The sequence below is a fragment of the Quercus suber genome, unplaced genomic scaffold (assembly GCF_002906115.3).
Source record: "Quercus suber isolate HL8 unplaced genomic scaffold, Cork oak 2.0 scaffold_223, whole genome shotgun sequence".
Taxonomy (NCBI): domain Eukaryota; kingdom Viridiplantae; phylum Streptophyta; class Magnoliopsida; order Fagales; family Fagaceae; genus Quercus; species Quercus suber.
This window is the reverse complement of record NW_027069681.1, coordinates 66691-85908: the sequence shown is the minus strand read 5'-3', so window position 1 is coordinate 85908 and position 19218 is coordinate 66691. Positions and strand designations below refer to the sequence as shown.

At 36.3% G+C, this 19218-nt stretch overlaps 4 protein-coding genes across 4 annotated transcripts; all 4 read left to right on the top strand.

Annotated features, from left to right (window-relative positions):
- The first annotated feature begins 397 nt into the window (after positions 1-397).
- LOC111998099 (sorting nexin 1) lies at positions 398-7457 on the top strand. The gene is given in 10 exon segments (XM_065780010.1): positions 398-624; positions 1918-2053; positions 3346-3479; positions 4052-4063; positions 5796-6018; positions 6158-6291; positions 6439-6507; positions 6612-6691; positions 6781-6841; positions 6921-7457. Coding segments are annotated over 10 exon segments (1206 nt in total). The 5' UTR covers positions 398-477; the 3' UTR covers positions 7131-7457.
- A 1456-nt stretch (positions 7458-8913) lies between these two features.
- LOC111998102 (uncharacterized) lies at positions 8914-11046 on the top strand. The gene is made up of 3 exons (XM_065780009.1): positions 8914-9380; positions 9468-9525; positions 10682-11046. The coding sequence occupies exons 1-3, from the start codon at positions 9084-9086 to the stop codon at positions 10909-10911; spliced, it is 585 nt and encodes a 194-aa protein (XP_065636081.1). The 5' UTR covers positions 8914-9083; the 3' UTR covers positions 10912-11046.
- Positions 11047-11353: 307 nt separating this feature from the next.
- LOC111998097 (uncharacterized) lies at positions 11354-12974 on the top strand. The gene is made up of 2 exons (XM_024030206.2): positions 11354-11970; positions 12308-12974. Exons 1-2 carry the CDS (start codon positions 11707-11709, stop codon positions 12755-12757), a joined length of 714 nt encoding a protein of 237 aa, XP_023885974.2. The 5' UTR covers positions 11354-11706; the 3' UTR covers positions 12758-12974.
- A 6-nt stretch (positions 12975-12980) lies between these two features.
- On the top strand, positions 12981-17430 carry LOC111998101 (uncharacterized). The gene is made up of 7 exons (XM_024030210.2): positions 12981-13170; positions 13265-13507; positions 14044-14957; positions 15032-15375; positions 15760-16023; positions 16114-16318; positions 16625-17430. Exons 3-6 carry the CDS (start codon positions 14659-14661, stop codon positions 16311-16313), a joined length of 1107 nt encoding a protein of 368 aa, XP_023885978.2. The 5' UTR covers positions 12981-13170; positions 13265-13507; positions 14044-14658; the 3' UTR covers positions 16314-16318; positions 16625-17430.
- Positions 17431-19218: the final 1788 nt, after the last annotated feature.

Below are 19218 nucleotides of genomic sequence, written 5' to 3'. Positions count from 1 at the left end.
CCAAAAGAGTTACTGTTATGGCGACATGTTTTACGAGAAAGTCAGAAGAATCCATCAAAAAATTGAGTGCACGCCGCGCTAACTTAAGCCGTACTGGCTAAGGCAGCAAATCCAAAAGTGTCCACCTAGCCTCCCTTTCTCATTTCTTCGTGTCAATTTCGCAACATTTTCTCATTTATCACAAAGTGCGCGCACTGCGCACCTAAGCGCACTATAGCAAAATACAGAGACCCACTGCTACACCAAAGACCAAACTAACACCCACTCCTCTCCTCCGATTGAAAGTTCGTTGTAACCCCCCCGTGACTCCGTTTTCCGTTAATATCCCCCAAAAATTAAACCATGATTAGCACGGTAATTACGAATCTGCCACCACCCTCACTACCTTATTGAATTTTTTTTTTTTTTTTTTCCTGTTTTTGTTTTCATTTCAAACTCAGTTTTTTCTTTTTTTGAATTTTGCAAAATCTCACTCTCATGGAGCAGAATAGAACTCTATCGGGCTCGTCGCAAAGCCCTAGATCTCCGTCTTCGCAACCACCCTACCTATCGGTTTCGGTCAGTGATCCTGTCAAATTAGGCAATGGCGTCCAAGCCTATATCTCCTACCGAGTCATCACTAAGGTAAATTCTCGCAAATTTGAGCTAATTCATGCTTTTTTTAAACCAACAAATTTAAGTTATTGGATTGGGATTTAGGGTTAGGGTTTTATCGCTGGATTTTCATGGTTACTACTCTTGAGCTGTTTGTGCTCAATTTTGAATCTAGGATAATTAAGAAGAGATATATATATTTAGATTGATTATGAATTTCTATATTTGTTGTTATAGGAAAGAAAATTATTTATTGAGATAATGAAAAAGCTTCCAAATACTAGATCATGGAAATTTTGTTTAGAGGGTTTGGTCAAGGTTGTTGAGAAATGTTATGGTTAGGTCTCTTGAAGGCTATAAAAAAAGGGGGTTAGGAATAAGAATTTTTTACCGTTGGTGGCTGAATTGGTGCCATGCAGATTAAACTGTGAAGTTAGAAAGCATTAAACTTTATTGGGAAAAATAATGGACGTGGTATTGGTTTAGTAACTATTTTAAGAAACTTTTTTTATGGGAAAAGAAAATAAAAACAGTTGATTTTTTTGACAGCTTTTTTATTTTTTTTATTTTATATTTTATATTTTCTATGAAAGTGGTATTAAGACTTTCTTAAAAGGACAAAACTTAGGAATAATACTTTAGTTAGATACTATTCCTTAAGTTTTTCACTTAAGATTGAGTCACGTGGCTACTTAACAAAAAAATATACTTTCTTTCTATAAGAAAAAATCTACATGACAGACTTTTAAGAGGGAAACCTAAGTACTGTACCTAATTCTTACCCTTCTTAAAATGGTCAATTAATAAATGCATTAAGAGTACCCGTTAACTAGACCCAACTTTATTTATGCATAACTTGAAATTTTATGTACATTTTGGAGGATAAGAAGTGGTGGGTGTGTTTATGTTTCCATTTAAATTTGAGAAATGCTATGGGATTTTTCAAGTGTGCCTTGTGATAAAAATTTTAAGAATAGAGCTAGAGCATATGTTGAATGGCGGCAGATTGACAACCGAGTGTGTTACTAGTGTACTTGCATGCTACAAAATTTTGATTTCGTGGCCACTGTCATCGTAATCTTCTTGAGTTTAAGTGTTTAACATCTGGATTTGAATATTATGAAGATGTAAAGTGAACAAGTTATGTCGTGTTACTGGCCAATGGGTTCTTGTTCAAATGGCATCTCCTTACCTTGTAAGAGCAAGATGAGGGTGAGATCATGGGTTCAAGACCCAATGGGCGTGTCTATAACTTACCAATAGAAAACATTAAAACTTTATGCCATGTTATGGTTTGAATGTTGGAAGATATTGTTTTGGCAGACAAATTTTCCTGAATACCAAGGGCCAGAGAAGATTGTCATTCGACGTTACAGTGATTTTATTTGGCTACGTGATCGTCTTTTTGAGAAGTACAAAGGCATTTTTATCCCTCCTCTTCCAGAGAAAAGTGCTGTAGGTAATGAGCTTACTGTCTCCTTTTGTCTTTTACACTTTATCTTCTTCTAAAACTAGAAAATGCCATGAATATATTTGCATGGTAATAATTACTTTTCAGGGCTGAAGTTTACTTCATATATAAAAATGTGGTTGATTCAGGGGAAAAAAAGTGGTTGAAGATATCTTGGCAATTGGTTGAAATTACCAATCAAGCATTAAGGCAATGCCTGGATGGTTGGACATTTTTATTGCAATTTCTGTCTGTACCATTGAATTTCTGACATTTGGGTGATATATGTGGCTGAAATATTTGCTTTGTGTGTGCATGTGTTTGTGTGCTTGCATGCGTGTATGAATTGTTTTGAGCAGTTAACCTTGTTTTATTTTTTCCCAAAGTGAGGGAGGAGAAGTTAAAGAAAGGTAAAATATTTTTTCAGCAGTAATATATGTATTTAAGGGGCTTTATTGATCCCCTGGGGGCCCTACCTTTTTTTTTTTAAGTAGCTAGAAAATGAGAGCTCACATGGGTTGTAAAATACATGAGTGCTATGTAGCCTATTCATGGATGGGGATTGACCCTGAGATTTGTCAGCTGAAGAGGGCTATTGAGTTATATCCATGAATTTCAAGCTTAAGTTTTGGCCATCAAGGTGGCTGAGATCTGTCATGAGTAACTTTTGCATGACCAAATTATACATTTCACTGTGATTGCCAAATGTTTGAGGAAGTTTGTTTATACTTAGGACTGGTTGCAGCCATGCAAGATATTTTGTGATGGATGTTTTTGTGTAGACTTATACTACCTCTATGGGTTAAGGCATTTGTAATGGGTGGAATCATGAATGGTTCTTTATATGTTGATTCTTGTTCAGGTGCTTGAAATTCCTCTTAATTGCCTTCCTTGTCATAGTCAATTGTGGATGTCTCTTCTGTGGTTTTGCATTATTTTCTACTCGTTTTTGTCTGATGCACGTTTACACTTTAACAAAATTTAATTGCATTTCAGAAATTAGTGTCACATTGCTATTGCTTGGGGCCATATATCAATCAGTATCTTTTTTGGATAAATTCATATGTCCAATGCTTAACATGCATGTCATGTCCAAACATGGATTTAGCTTATACATCTCTGTTGAAAGTGCAATAACCTGCTCTGATAGTGTTGCTGTCTGTGCTGATGAAGATTCAATTTTGGCTTTGTCTATGACATTATTAGTTTATTCTTGAATTGAGACAAAAGATGTTGCAGTATGATTGTTTATGAAGCATTCTGAAATTTGATTGTGACTAACATCAGATTCTCTTTTGCAGAGAAGTTTCGTTTCAGTGCTGAATTCATTGAGATGAGGCGTCAAGCATTGGATATATTTGTTAATCGTATAGCTTCACATCATGCACTTCAACAAAGTGAGGATCTGAGAACCTTCTTGCAGGCAGATGAAGAGGTGACGTTTTTGAGTCTGATGCTTTGAGTTGTACAGTTCTGTCCTTTGCTATCCTACTATTTAGTTAATTCTGTCCAATCTTCCTGCCTATGAGTTGGACAAATCGTGCTTGTGGACTTAACAGACGCACACATTACTTATAAAATAAAATAAAAAAATCTGACACACATTCAGTGGAAGAGCTAGGATTTTAAGTTAGGGAGGATAAGGTTAAAATAAAAGGCAAAATTAATTTTAAAATTTTTAATTAATATAAGTAGAAACTAATTAATTAATTAATTAAACAAAAATTTGGATTAACATAAAAAATATAATGTAAATGTAAGTTCTAATTTTTTTTTTTCATGCCTAGTGTTAAGTTAGTATAATCATTATTGTTAGATTGTATTTTTTATTTATTTTTTAAATCAACTTAAAAATACAAATTTTCATTTTTCCTATCTTAGATTGTGTCTATTGCCAACAAACTTAAAAGAGTATCTAGCATTGTAGAAGAATTCAAGAAAATAACATATGAAATTTGGCACATTTATTTTGGGTGTCGCTATAGTACACCATTTTATAACTTTAAGACTATGTAGCGTGTGTGTATATATATATATATCTTAGTTTTGTAAAAGGGGTGGGGTTGCCCCCCTCTGGCTCCGCCCTGCTCACAGTGACACTTTGATATCAATAGCCTAGATTATCTACTCTAGCATGTGGATGTAATAAAAGGAAAAAAAAAAAAAAAATACTGGTCATAAAAAAAGAAAAAGAAAAAAAGAAAATATATATATATACACACATATATATCTTTCACGGTAAAGTCATTTTCCACAACTTTTTATCAGCTTGGTTGCACAAGTTTTTTTCAATTTTGAATCGAAGGACATTAATAATGTTGGTACTCTAGTGTTGACATTGCCTTTTTACTGAAAGTTGTCCTAGGTGACACTGCTAGGGACTGCATTAAAAGTCTTAGTTTCCCTATTATGCAAAATCACTAACTGGTTGTTTATCAATTAATCCCATACAATTCCACAATGTTATTAATCATAAAGGAATAAGAATCTATTTGTGAACATTTTTGTCAATGGCAGAGCGGCCAAAGATACAATGAAGAAAAAGAAGTTTAATAACACCAGAGAAAACTAGAGGGAATGACTAACTATAAATTAATTAGTTTTCTCATGATTGTTTTTTTTTTTTTTTNGTGGATTTATCCTTTCATTTGTCCATTATAAGCAAGAAAATTATCCAACAGAAGAGGGGGGGGGGGGGGTGCGGGGAGTAGAAGAAGAGGAATAAGTTATGATCAAGTAAAGTTCATAAATGCCTAATGACATTGTAATAACATTTACATTAGAGTTGAATTATACTGATAGTGTTAAACATCTTAAGAACATAAAAGAATTTATCTAACCTTGAAAATTTGCATCAAATCTGCTGGCTTCTTCTTAAAAATACCAGTCTCGGTGCTCTTAGCCTGTCCATTGTCTGAACAAAGATGAAAAACAAATAAACTAAGGGCATTAGTAGTAAATACCACAAAACTAAAACAAAAAGAAGAGGGGGGGGGGGGTAAAAGTAATCTTGAAGAACTGTACAAGCATCAACAATTTTTTTTTTTTTTTTTGGGATAAGTTAGGTTACCATCATCACTGAGTAAGAAAAATCTTCCTAAAAGAGGCCTTCTAGCAATGCTTAAATAACCAAAAACATAAAGCTTTTGTCATTTGGGAAAAGGATTCAATAGGATTCCATATAACATCACCAGCAATGGGCAGCACCAATGCCTCATACCAAAAAGGCTAGCACTTTAAATTCATCCATAGAAATGTCACATAAAGCTTATTAGATGAACTAAACCTTTGATAACCTAGCACTTTTCATACAGACTCCTCTAGCAAAGAATTTTAAGAATTCCTGTTGAGACTTGTAGAATTTAAGGCCTTAGGTTGAAGCGCACATCAGAATTGAATTATTGAATTCTCTCAAGGCTCCTGAAGATATTCCCATGTAATACATAAAATTTTCAAACTACCAGACCAGTGGCTTACTTTCAGGTCAGATACAAGATTTTAAGCAATTTTATTTTGAAAATCAGACAAGTAAACAACAAAAAATTACTGGAGAGCACATGCCTTCTAGCTCTCCCACGCATGCCCCCCCCCCCCCCCCCCCCCCCAAAAAAGGGTTTTTTTTTTTTTTTTGAAGGAAGAGTTGAAATCATGAAATGCAAGCACAAAATACAGTCTTTTCTTCCCCTGTGCAATACTTTGGTTGTGTATTTATCTTCAATGCCTATCAGATTAAGTGAGCTACTTGAACTAGTATGCGATCCATCAGAAAGATGATCTGATCTAGCATTAACTCATCCTTCTGACAATCTAACAGGATGTACAGTCTAAAGTGAGTGATGTTGTTCTTGGGAAGGAAAAGCCAGTGGAGGAGTCAGATCCTGAGTATGAGAAGCTAAAGCACTACATTTTTGAGCTTGAGAACCACTTGGCTGAAGCTCAAAAGCATGCATATCGACTTGTAAAGAGGCACAGAGGTAATGAGGGTTATGAATTTGCATATGAGTTTCAGATGCTTTACCTGTTGGTGTTATTCTTTCAGGTTTTAACTTCATTCATTCTTGTTTTAGTGGGTATATGCAAATGACACTTGAGTTCTTATATTTGTTTCCTTAGAGTTGGGGCAATCTCTGTCAGATTTTGGGAAGGCAGTCAAACTTCTTGGTGCTTGTGAAGGAAATTCTCTAGGAAAGGCATTTTCTGAGCTTGGGGCAAAATCAGAGATATTATCAATTAAACTACAAAAGGAGGTAGGCTTTAATAAAAAAATTCACCCTTTTTCTTTAAGCTAATTGTGCTTGTGTTGTTTGCATGCTCGCATCTGGTTGTGTATGTGATGTTAAAAGGTTGAGTTTGTCATGTAATAGGAAGTTTATTTTCTTTGTATTAATTTGCAGGCACACCAACTCTTGATGAACTTTGAAGAACCCTTGAAAGATTACGTACGCGCTGTGCAATCTATTAAGGTGGATATTCTCTGTCATTAACAATGTTTGACCATATCATCCAACTGAAGATTTTAATTCTTAATTTGTCAAGATAATCCTCTTTCTTGTGTGTCCTGAAACAGGCAACTATAACAGAGAGGGCCAATGCCTTTAGACGACAATGTGAACTGGCTGAAACAATCAAGTTGAAAGAGATTAATCTGTATGGTTTTGTTAATATCTCTATTAATTTGCGTTGCTTATGTCTGTATTTAAGTGGGCTATTGATTACTTGTAATTTTTGCTAAACAGTAATAAACTCTCACTAATACGTTCTGATAAGGTGGGAGAAGCTGAGATGGAATATAATGAGGTAAGTCAGCTCTCAAGGCATTCTCTTTTTTACGTTTTAGGAATTTTTGTTATTTGACTAAACTGGTTTGGTGATGCAGTTGAAGGCAGAGAGTGAGGAAGCAACAAGATTATTTGAGTCAATTGTGCGATTGATGAACGAAGAGCTAGTGCACTTTCAGGAACGAAAAACTTTAGATATGGGGATTGCTTTCAATGAATTTGCAAGAGGACAGGCACGTCTGGCAAATGGTATTGCCGATGCATGGCGAAGCCTTCTTCCTAAGCTCGAAGCTTGTTCCTCCTCTTAATGAAAGGACTCCAAAAGCAAGCAATTTAATTTTTCATGGTGGTTCTTAAGAAACACAGGAAAAATACTTGTTTTCTTGGGGGTTCTTTGAAGTGGCAATGGCAACTCTTGCTGTGTAAAACTCATCTTTCGTGAGCTGATTCCGCCGTTCTGGTGTTATACGAGATTGTAGTTATTCTCCATTTTATTACCTGTAAAAATTCAATGCCAAGTGGAACACAGGGAAGCAGGTTTATCTTTTGAAACATCAATTACAGAGAAAACTCGAAAATTTTCGTGTTTATATCACACTTCAGAGTATAAAATGCTTTCAGCGAGTATTATTACACTTTTTTTTTTAAAAAAATTTTAATTTTATATTTTGTAAAATCTTGACATTCGTTGCTTCGTGCACTTAGAAAATTACTACAGTTGGTTATCCCAATCCCAAAAATCATTCTAAAGGACTTTTCCTATAACATTTCATCTGAAGGATCAAATATCTAAACTCACTTCAAACTTATTTGTGATTGTGTTGGATATGATTGAATTGCTGCAATTTGCTAATCCATCATAGCCATCTAATTAATTACCAGCCAAATCAATCTAACAAAATGATTTATCTTTAGATAATGCATGAGATATAATGGCTAGGGATTAGGGATGTGCAACTAACTTGCTGATCTGCAAAAATTGATCTGCTCCAACCTAACTCAGTGTCACAGGGTCAATTTTTCACTCAAATTTTCTACTCGTGATGGCTTTAAGTCCTTAACTTAGTCTCAGCTAATACTACACAAACTACAATAACACTTAAAACAAATTATATAGGGATGTTTAAACACACAATACACACAATATTTATAGGGAACCCCCCCCCCCCCAACCTTTATTATACATAATTTTCTCAAGGCCAAAATACACTTTGTTGTTGACACCCCCAACATCTTTAGGGTTAAATATACAGAATTAACTGCTATGGCAATTACTGCCTAGTAACTACCTGAGTCTTAGACAATCTGCCACTTGTGTTCAGACTTAAGACACATTCAACTGATGTTGTCTTGGCTTGCTTTCCACATTTTCAGCCCCTACACAACAGGTCTGATCATCAGGAAAGCTAGAAACTACTTGGTAACTGCCACTGCACATGCTGCATATGCACAACCCGTGTCTCAGCATACCATGGGGCCTCTGCCCATCTTCCAGTAGCCCACACAATATGTTCCCACACGTTTTGGAGAGACTTGGCCCATGCTTAAGGCCTCCCATCAACACTACAGCTCACACAGCATGCCCACATGCAGTACACAAAGTAACTGCCATCAGCCCATTAGCACTTGTCCATGTTCAACCAGCCCCCACTAGCTCAATGCCTTGCACACAACATTCAATCATCACAGCAACCTAGCCATGTCTTACACTCCAGCCACCAAATCCACACACAAGGAACCCACAACTAAGCCACTAATGTCATGCACCACCACATAGGGTTAGCAACTCAAGTAAGGGGCTAGGCTGGTCCTCCTCAAAGAGTTTTAGGAGCATCACTAGTTAGGCATGAGGAGCCATGAGTATGCTGAGAAAACATGAAGCCAAGTGATTGGCCCAATGCTGTCCAAGTATCCTCATTCCTCATGCCTTTATCAGCAACACATAATGCTCCTAACACATATACATTTTTTAAAAGTTGGTGAGTTGAATTGGATTTTCAAATTTATTTATTCCTTATTTTCCCTAAACATCATAGCAATTAGTTTGCGAGTTAAAACTCTTGGCCGGCATGAAGCAAAAGTTATTTAAAACCTGAATGAACCGACTTTACTACACTCTACTCAGCTTATTATGAACACCATATAAAAAGCCTATCCATCTATCTTATCCTCTATAATTTCTTTAGTCTTTACACAGACTCTCTCTCTCTCTCTCTCTCTCTCTAGTCTCTATTATCAGAACTCAGACAAATTCAGAAGCCATGGCCTCCTGCGCTGCGAGGCTACTCTTCCAACCCCCACGTGTCAACTCCCACGTGCCACTCTCCCCTTTAACTGTTTCTTCCCGCTCACCATTGCTCATCACTTGGGACAAAGACAAAGACATCATCAACAATCGGTTCCTCTCTAAGCTCAGCCAACGGAGTCTGACGTCAGTAGCCAAGTCTTCACCGGAAAGTGACGGCATTGTACCGGCCGACGAAGATGGTGTCTCTCTTGGGACTCTGAAATTGCCTTCCAATACTAACCTTCAGAGATTTGAGAGCTTGCTCTTCCAGGTACACAACATAACACACACACACACACACGCACACATATAAATCTTTATTTATTTTAATTATGATCATATTCATAACTCATAACAGTGGGGCAACAGTCTTTGCCAAGGAGCTAATCTGCCACTACCTGTACCTTTGAAGGTAGGTTGCTTACTTGCTTTATTATTATATTACTATATTTCTTTCATTTCATTAGTTTTATTATTATTATTATTATTTTAACTTAAAGAGGCAACAAATTTCACAACTCGTTAAGTTACGTAAAATGTTAGCTGCCTTTCTGCGCAATACCTTAAAAAGAATTAGTCAAGTTACATATTAGGATTCCTTGTATATAGTCCAAATCGACCTAATGAACACCCAACCATGTTACAACTCATTGTCCAAATATAGACAACTTGGGATATCACAATACAACCACTTAATGCGGTTGGCACTTTTTATTTATTTATTTTTGGAGAATCCAATGTTGTAGGCACTTGACCAATGCTTATCAGTATATATGTTCATGTTAAAAAAATTATTTCATAGTGTTGTAAAAAATTGGTGAAGTTTAATAAGCGGTGAAAAGGGTGGCTTTATTATTTGGGGCTTTGTGTGGGTGGGAATTTAGTGTAATGCTTGAGAAGTGGTGAATTGGGGAAGTGAAAGAAAGCTGCCAAAAAAAAAAAAAATAACTGGTGGAATGCTCTTGAAATCAACGCTGGATTATCAATTATCACGTGACGGGTAACTTTGGAACAACATAATTTTGCAGCATAGATCACTTAGGGACCAATTAAATACGGGGTCCATACACTTTCTCACATGCTTTCCGTAGGTTTGATGTATCCCCTGCCCATTTGTTAGCAAAACACGCTCATGGTATTGAGAACTTTGTTTCTTAAATTGAAGAGAGTCCTTGTTTCTTAGAACATGCTTTCTCAACTAATGTAATTTCTTTTTGTTCATTTTAATGAAGTTTCAGTATTCCTATATATAAAAAAAAAAGGTACGAGGTCTAGTCCTTATCTTGCAGGACACATGTACAAGGTCTAGACCTTATATAGAGTTCTTAACCCATCATGTCTTGTTGTGATTATAGTCAACTTGATAGAATCATTCTTGTTGGTAATGTTCATTTTAATGAATTTCTTGGTTATTTATTTGAGTCATGATTTGCTTGTTACTAGTGAGGTTGTTCAGACTAGAATAACATTGTGAAGTCTAACCATGTAAGATAATGCTTGTTGAATTGCTATCCTAAGTGGTCTTTGTGGTGAATGGTGATGGATTAATCTGCATTTCAATTATGCAGGTAGACAAAATTCCTGGTGGAGCTAGACTAGGTTTTATTACGATTGGTGATGGGAAGACTGAGGTACTCGTGTACATAGATTGCTTGGTTTTTCCAGCAACTGCTGATTCTGGTCCAGTTTTCCGAGCTATAAGAAATGGACCCTTAAAAGATCAGTCACCTCCTGGTGAGCCAAGAATCATGAGAAGTCTTCTGGAAGCCTTAAAGAAGTCCGTGGAAATTGCTAGAGTTTGAACGAGTATTTTTTGTGTGTGTTTATGTAATATTTTTTACTATTAGTGTGTTAAATTTAATAGTATAGATTCTGTTTTAATTATATCAACGTTTTCATGCATAGTTTGTACTTCAATGAAGCTTGGTTTTTGCAGAGATCTTAGTCCTTGTCTCATGTATATGCTTGCCGACCAATAGATCATCCAGGGTTTAGAATCTAAACGGATTACCTTAGGCTGTTAGTTTTAGAAGGTGATGTAAAATTGTTTATAAACAGCATCAATCAGTATGAAGCATTTGCTTTCTACTTGCATGCTGGGACAAGAACGCTGGAAATGATGTGCTTTCTTATACTATTTGGGTCTCATATAGCTTCCTATATTGTGGGTACAAGAATTATGGAACAGCATGAATCTTTTTCGGATTATAAGGGTTTTTGTGATTCTATATTTCTTTATGCTAATTGTTAATGAACATATAAGAGGTATCTTGTCAAGGAGCATATAACTAGGTGATTCTTATGTGCACATTTGTCTCATCTTCATGCTTTGGTTCTTTCATCCTTAAACAATGTCTTATAGCTAGTTTATCAAAAAAAAAAAAAAAAAAAGAGTTAACAAGGCATACTTAAAGAGAAAAACTAGTATATTCAGTGACATCCATGCAGGCAGTATATTCAGCTATATTGCAATGAATATTCTAGAATCTTAAACTGAAATGCTCACACTACTCTTAGCACTTGTTTTTAATGGGATGTTCTAATTGGCAATACACAAGAACTTGGTTCAAGAATCTTTGATTTGGATTTCGAAGAAAATGAAGATACAAGCAGAGTTGGAAGGAAGGCTTGTTGATGGAGAAGAAGATGGTTATGATGCAGTTGTTGTGGGGTCTGGATACGGTGGCTCTGTTACTGCTTGTCAGATGTCAATTGCAGGAATAAAGGTATGTTTAATTGAGAAAGGCCAGAGATGGGAAGCTCAAGATTTCCCAACTGACAGCTTTAAGATCATGTCCACTTTGAGGATGGAGAACCGGGATTTAGGCATCAGATTTGGCCCAAAAGATGCTCTATTCCAGGTTGTTTTCTCTTTTTACGATGTTCTCTTTGAACCCAAATATAAAGATGAAAAAGTGATTACACAATAATGTTTTAGCATATGGATATTTGGAATCATTGACAACCATGAACAAAAATATGAATCTGTTATTAGGACAATTCCTTTGTACATTTGTGTAGATATTTTACTAATTAATTGATATAAATTGGTTGTCACCAAAAACACATTGAGCCTATAGAAGCCAAAAAAATGTAGTAGTCACATGAGTTGAAAACCTGGTTAAAATATCATGTTCCTAACCGTAGGCTTCAGTGTAAGTGATGAATGTAATTGTTAACTGTTTGATGAAAATATAGGTTTATGAACAAAATGATTCTCTAGCAGCAGTGGCCTGTGGACTTGGTGGTGGTTCACTTGTGAATGCAGGAGTGATGCTGCCAACCCCAGTTTGTGCTAGAAGGAACCCAAAGTGGCCAAAGGAATGGGAAGGGGATTGGGATCATTGTGAAGCTTCAGCTGTTGCCATGCTAAGAACACAAAGTATTCCCATCAAGTTTCCTGCTGCCAAGGTCTTGGGAGAAATAGTTGACGAACAGATTGCAAATTTATTTGAGACTTCAGTGAAGCTAAGCATGAATTTTGATCTTGAAAAGTCAATGGCTAATTCAATGACACCTCAACAAATTGACAGCTGCTTGGCCCTTGGAAACTGTCTTGCTGGGTGTCCTTATAATGCCAAAAGTTCTACTGACAAAAATTATCTAGTTTCAGCAATCCAGGCATATTTCTATCACTTCATATGTTAATAACTGCAAAACTAAATTTTCATTTACTTGGTTCAGAAATGTTCCATAAATATAATTTGCTTCTCAGATTTTGTGGCTGAAAGTCCAAAACCAAAATGATGGTAAAGATTAGAACAGCATCAATTTGTTTAATCCATTATTTTATATTTTTTTTGTATTTTCAAATGCTATAAGAAATAAAGGAAGTAATATTTGTTGGGTTGTCCAAACAGGTTCTTACTTTCCCTGTTGAAATTAGAATTTCTTTATGTTGCAGGCAGGATGCGAAGTTAGAACAGAATGTCAAGTTCAGCATGTGGTTAAAAACCCATATTATACTTGCCAAGAAGAAGGCAGAAATAGCAGAAAGAGAAGATGGCGTCTTTACTTGGATGAGATTGACCATATAACCAGTGATTTTGTAGTCCTCTCAGGTAGAAAGCAGTAGCAGCAAATAGTTTGTACCTTTTGTTAGAAATTTTGTTTAAAACGATATGTTAACAAGTTCCAATTATATGTTTTCCCCAGCTGGAGTGTTTGGGACAACTAAGATACTTTTTCCGGTCACAAATGCGAGGATTGAAACTTTCAGATGCACTTGGCTCTGGATTCAGCTGTAATGGAAATACTGTGGCCTATCTTGCTGGAAGCCCACTACCCTTGAATTCTTTTGGATTAGACCGAAAGCAACTCTCAAAGATACCTTTTCAAGAACGGCCAGGGCTGGCCATCTCTTCATCTTACACGTCTTCATTGGGTTTCACCATCCAGGTCATGGAACTTCTCTAGTAAAACTTAAATTAACTATACTTCTAAATGGGGTGTTCCTTCATGTCAGCTTGTCATGATAGAGTTTGATCATCAGATTTAGTTGATGATGAATCTGCTTTAGTAGCAAACAACACGTCAAATTTATCCTATGGGGAAACCAGATTATGAATTATATCTATATTTTGGCTTAATAGATGCTTGTGACATGCTGATTACCTAGGGGTGTTGAGTTTGACTTGAATTATGATCCAATATGCTGGTAGAATCCCCAACCTCGTGAAAAAACATAGCTGGTGTGAAATTAATGTATCTCAATCCATACTCTATTGACAAATGGCATTAAAAATTAGGTAGCTAGTATGATCAGTTTTTGAGTGCCCATGCAATCTAGGTCTTTGCACTAATAAATTCCTATGAAGATACAATCTCAAAGTATCCAAACATGCTTGCATACATAGACATGCATGAATTTAGAACTATAAACATTTTTTTTTCATTGTGAACTTATCTGACACACCCCTTTTTCATTGGCACAGAGTGCTTACTTCCAACAGCTTATCCTCACCTGCCATTTAAAGGGATCACAACTTATGGTTGGCCAACTGGCTACTAGTTCTTTCATGGGATTATTGATAAGATAAGATATATTATAGGTTTGAAAGCAAGTCAAGCAGTTGTTCTTAATGGAATGGGATATGATGAAAGTGATGGGAAAATTATGATGGAAAAGGACATGAACAGAATTTGCTCTAGTCCACCCCATGATCCTTTACTCCCCAAAAAAATCAAAGCCTTTCAAAAACTAAGAAATTAGGAGGAATTCTCTTCTTATCAAGTTACTGAAGCACATCGGTCCATCTTCTAGGTGGGTGCAATGCATCATCTGATACTTCATATGGTGTTTGCAACCCCAGTGGTCAGGTATTTAACCCAGAGTCTTCAGTCATGGTGCACCCAGGCCTCTATATCTGTGATGCTTCTCTGATCCCGTGTTCTGTTGGCATAAACCCATCTTTTACTATTGCAACTTCAGCTGAGTATGTTAGTAAGCACCTTGTACAGGATGTTCTCAAGCATAAGAGAGGGTTGAAACTGCTTATCAAAACCCACATTCTATCTCTAATAAGAATACAAAGAGTGGTTGGAGATCAATGGTCATGTTTAAAGAAACCATGAGGGGTTATGTGGGGGGTATGCCATGCACAGCTTATCTAAAAATGAAGATGAATTCTCAAGAACAGAAGGGCTTCAGTGAGTGGAAGTCGTGTATCAGCAATTGTTATCCTTTTCTGAGAGGGAAAGTTGGTGGGTATGTGGAATTTAAAGCAATTGAGAAGGATAAATTACAATTCATAGATGGGAAAGTAAGTTTGTGTGAAGTAGATTACAGAGCTCCTTACACACACTATATGCATTATCATCTTCTCCTTGCAGATTCTTCTGGTTCAAGGTATGAGAAAGTTTAAATTCGCCTATCATTTTCTTTGATTATATTAAAGAATTAATAAATTCTATTTCATGCAGACATATTCTTGAGGGAAAGAAGATAATGAATCCTTATCTGTTTGCATTATGTGCATGGAGGGAGATGACGACATTGCATGTGACATTTAAGAAAGTTGCAGAGAACAATTCAAGGGAAGACATGATGCATCTAAAAGGCGAGCTCAATATCTCCATGATAGAGCTTCTAAAGAGTTTCATAAGCCATAGAGGAAACAACAGAGGGAGGTTTATATGTCATCTATTATACACACTGTACAGAACCTATTTCCTACAGATACCACAAGGGAGCCACAAGGACTTCACCCCATCAGATTTGTATCTTAAATTTTATCCAAGCAGCACCCTCCATGAAATTAAAACAGGTACCAGGAATCTCAATCGAATGTTTAAGAGTATAAGAACTCAAATCTGCTTAGAATTGATGTCAGCATATAATGCACTCTCAAGAGAATCAATGATAATAAAACTCAGAAAAGAAAGACTAAATAAAACTATGGGGTATTCATTTAAATTCTACCAATGTGTTAACTAAAAACTTATGAAACATACTTTCAAGCTTAAATTTAGATAAGTTGATGGAAGAAGAAATATCCATCAACGTCAACTTACACACTCAACTTGGAGATTTGACTTAATTAATCACCAACATGATACCTGATGGAGCACAGAGTTCTTTGCTGTTAGTTTTATTTCCTTTACTTTATTACTTAAGTTTCTAATCTGGGTCCTTCCTGTATATCATGCAGAGGATGGATTTATTATCAGTTGCAGGCAATGGAAGTGCAAACAAAATTTCTCAAAGCTTGAAGGACCAAAACAACCACGTCCAATTCTCCTTCTTAATGGGTATCCTACTGAGAGTTGCTGGTTGCCCACTGAACCAAACGATCTAATCAGAACTTTACTAGAAGAAGGGCATGAAGTATGGTTATTGCAACCAAGGTTACACCCTTTGAATCCTTCAAATAACTTCACAATTGAAGATATTGGAAGATTTGAAGTCCCTGCTGGTAAAGAATTCAGAAACATACCCACTTGAAATCAATTCTTACTAACCTCTACTGTCTTGTCAGTACTCAATTTATTATTTTCTTTTGTAGCAACAAATAGGATCATTGAATTGCATGGGAAGCACGTAAAGATACATGTTGTTGGACATTGTGTTGGAGGCTTAGCCATACGTGTTGCTCTCATGGGAGGGCACCTCTCTGCAACCCATATAGCTTCTTTGTCTTGTACCAACTCTTCAATGTTCATCAAGTTAAATCCTTTGTCCATGTTAAAATGTGGCTTCCTCTGATCCCAGTAAACTCTCTCTCTCTCTCTCTCTCTCTCTCTCTCTCTCTATTGCTGTAAAATATAGTTTTGTCTTGAAGAACTTGTTTGTTTTTGTTTTTCTTTGTTTTTATGTTGTCTTGCATGGCTGTGTTAATCTTCTTTATTCTGTCCCTTTCTACTATGCTCAGCCATTAAGAATAATAATCAGAATAACAATAACAAACGAACAAAAATAAGATATCTATGTCTAATGAAGGCATAATGTGATATAGCATAATTTTTTACAAATCCATTTCTCCTTGAGCTTAAGAAGGTTTTCAAATCAATTTGCAGCTTTCAATGGCCATACTAGGCAAGAACACAGTTCTGCCTTTGTTGGAAACATCAAAGTCTAGTTTGCCTCATCGACTCTTCAAATCCATTACCCGTTTGATACCACGTTATGAAAGATGCACCTATAATGAGTGTGAGGTTTTTTCTGGTGTATTTGGAAACACATTCTGGCATGAAAACCTAATCCCCAGCATGCACTACTGGTTAAACAAAGAAAATGTGACAAAGCTTCCCATGGCAGCATTTTCCCACCTTAGAAAAATCTGCATTGCTGGTAACATTGTTGACAGTGAAGGAAACAACTCATATTTGATCCATCCTGAGAGAATGCCACTCCCTACGCTTTATATTTCTGGAGGAAGGAGTCTTCTTGTGACTCCGGAGACTTCTTTTCTTGCTAACAAGTACATGAAGTTGCACCAGCCTGGTTTTAGACATGAAAGAGTTGTAGTGGAGGGCTTTGGGCATTCAGACCTTTTGATTGGAGAAGAGTCATATAAGAAGGTTTTTCCTCACATTACATCTCATATTAGATCAGCTGAAAGAGAAAATGGTGCCATTAGTGTTGGGGGAAGGAAGTGTAGCAAAGAGGCCATGGATTGGGAAGATGATCCTTACGAACAATATGGAGGTTTTAGCACTTGGTTTTCTCCTTGTGTTGTTATTTTGTTGTTTCTCATGTTAGTTGCACTATTCTTGTCAATGTTCAATGTGTTTTAATGAGGAAAAGTTATTTTATATCGTTTTAGTTGATCCTTATGAAGAATATGGAGGATTCAGTACTTGGTTTTCTCCTTTTGTTGTTATTTTATTTGTTGTTTCTCATGTTAGTAACTTAGTTGCACTATGCTTGTCAATGTTTAATGTTTTTTAAAGAGGAAAAGTTATCTTGTATCGTGTCAGTTGAACCCATTTATTAAGGCAATTAGAATACTCCATAATTAGCCATTTTATTGTATTTCATTAAAGATTGGTATTGGCTAATGAAATTTGCGGCTACTTGATCTTTAAGTCAAACTACTTACAGTTCGTGGTTGTCATATATATATATATATATATACACTTTTGTTGTTGACGGATGTCATTCGTTTAGAAAATACTTTCTAACCATCATGTATTATTGGCGTAATGTTCACTCCGTAAAGATGTTGAACTATATATATATATATATATTATGCTAGGGTAAAATTCCATTTATAAGAGCATTACCATCAGGTATGTCAAATGCTAAATATTTGGTATTTGACACACCAAAAACCAACCTTCATAAGATATTTCAAATCCCAAAATTTTTGCATGCGGTTACAATACACGGACAAAAATGCCAAAATTTTTATTCTTATTTTATTTACTTTTTCTCTCTCCTCCCAACACATATCTCTCTCTCTCTCTGGTTCTCTCAACTCTCATCTTTGTCTAGCCCTCTCTATTGCACTTTCACAGCCACACCGATCTCACCACAGTGACCACCACACTGTGCTGCTGAGCTTGCCGTACCATCCACCATGCCATGTCACACTACACCGCTAAGCTTGCCGTGCCATCCACCATGCCACATCATGCCGCTGAGTTTGCCGTGCCATCCATCCCCCCCCCCCCCGACGCTGTTGATCTCTCACCGTGTGAGACATGTCTGTCTGTCTTTCTCTTTTTTCTTTTTTTTTTTGCCGTGGGTTTTATTGTTGTGGCTATTGGTTGATTTTCATGGGTTGTGGTGGTGGCTTTTTTTGTTGTTGCCGGTAGGTTGTGAGGTTTAGGTTTATCTAGAGGGATTGGAGGTTAGGTTTGTTTGATTTGAGATGTGTTTTGAGGTTTGTGAATGTGGTGGGTTGTGGGTTAGTTGTGGCAGTGGTACTGTGGTTGTGGCGGCAATTTGGTGGTTGTGGTGGTTATTTTTGGGTTGTTGTGGATTTTTTGTANTTTCAAAGAGAGAGAGAGAGGTGAAGATTTTGGATTTGAGAGTCACTGTTTATGGTTTAGGTGATGGGCATAGTAAGAAAGCTCTACCACAAATTCCAATCCATGGTGATTCCGGTGGTGTGTGTGGAGGTGGGGTGAACGTTAGAGGAGGGTTAGATTTTGATTTTTCATTTTAGATCTGGTATTATGAGCAACAATGCTAGTGACCGAAAAAAACTTCACAATTTTTGTCACAGCTCATCTCCACGTGGCGAGTTGTGAGTGATGGAAAAAAAGAATAGTAAGGGTCAATGAAGGTCCACATCTTCACTACTCATAACTTGCTACGTGAAGATGAGCTGTGACAAAAATTATGAAATTTTTTGTAGCACTAGCTTTTTTCATTGTGAGCTACTACTGTGTGTGAATATATTTTTATTACTTTTCAAAAACAGATACAGTAAATTATCTATTTTATACTACATTTTTTATTCAAATATTATTTTTTATCAATTTTTTATTACTCTTTTGTGTGTTTCAATTCAAAGTTTCAAACTTTTTATGCTTTGGTGCTAGTGATGACTACCTCAATTTGATAAATTGTCGCCAACAAATGGCTAAAACTTTTCTAAGGTGGTATTGCGAGAAATTAGTGCGACTTTTTGGACCAACATGGCAACAGGTGCTCGTCACCA

Coding starts and splice junctions, on each gene's coding strand:
- LOC111998102 (XM_065780009.1), top strand. CDS start 9,084: ATGGCCTCCTGCGCTGCGAGGCTACTCTTCCAACCCCCACGTGTCAAC. Junction 9,381..9,467: donor TTGAGAGCTTGCTCTTCCAG/GTACACAACATA, acceptor AACTCATAACAG/TGGGGCAACAGTCTTTGCCA. Junction 9,526..10,681: donor ACCTGTACCTTTGAAGGTAG/GTTGCTTACTTG, acceptor TTATGCAGGTAG/ACAAAATTCCTGGTGGAGCT.
- LOC111998097 (XM_024030206.2), top strand. CDS start 11,707: ATGAAGATACAAGCAGAGTTGGAAGGAAGGCTTGTTGATGGAGAAGAA. Junction 11,971..12,307: donor CAAAAGATGCTCTATTCCAG/GTTGTTTTCTCT, acceptor ATGAAAATATAG/GTTTATGAACAAAATGATTC.
- LOC111998101 (XM_024030210.2), top strand. CDS start 14,659: ATGGTCATGTTTAAAGAAACCATGAGGGGTTATGTGGGGGGTATGCCA. Junction 14,958..15,031: donor GCAGATTCTTCTGGTTCAAG/GTATGAGAAAGT, acceptor TATTTCATGCAG/ACATATTCTTGAGGGAAAGA. Junction 15,376..15,759: donor CCTCCATGAAATTAAAACAG/GTACCAGGAATC, acceptor TATATCATGCAG/AGGATGGATTTATTATCAGT.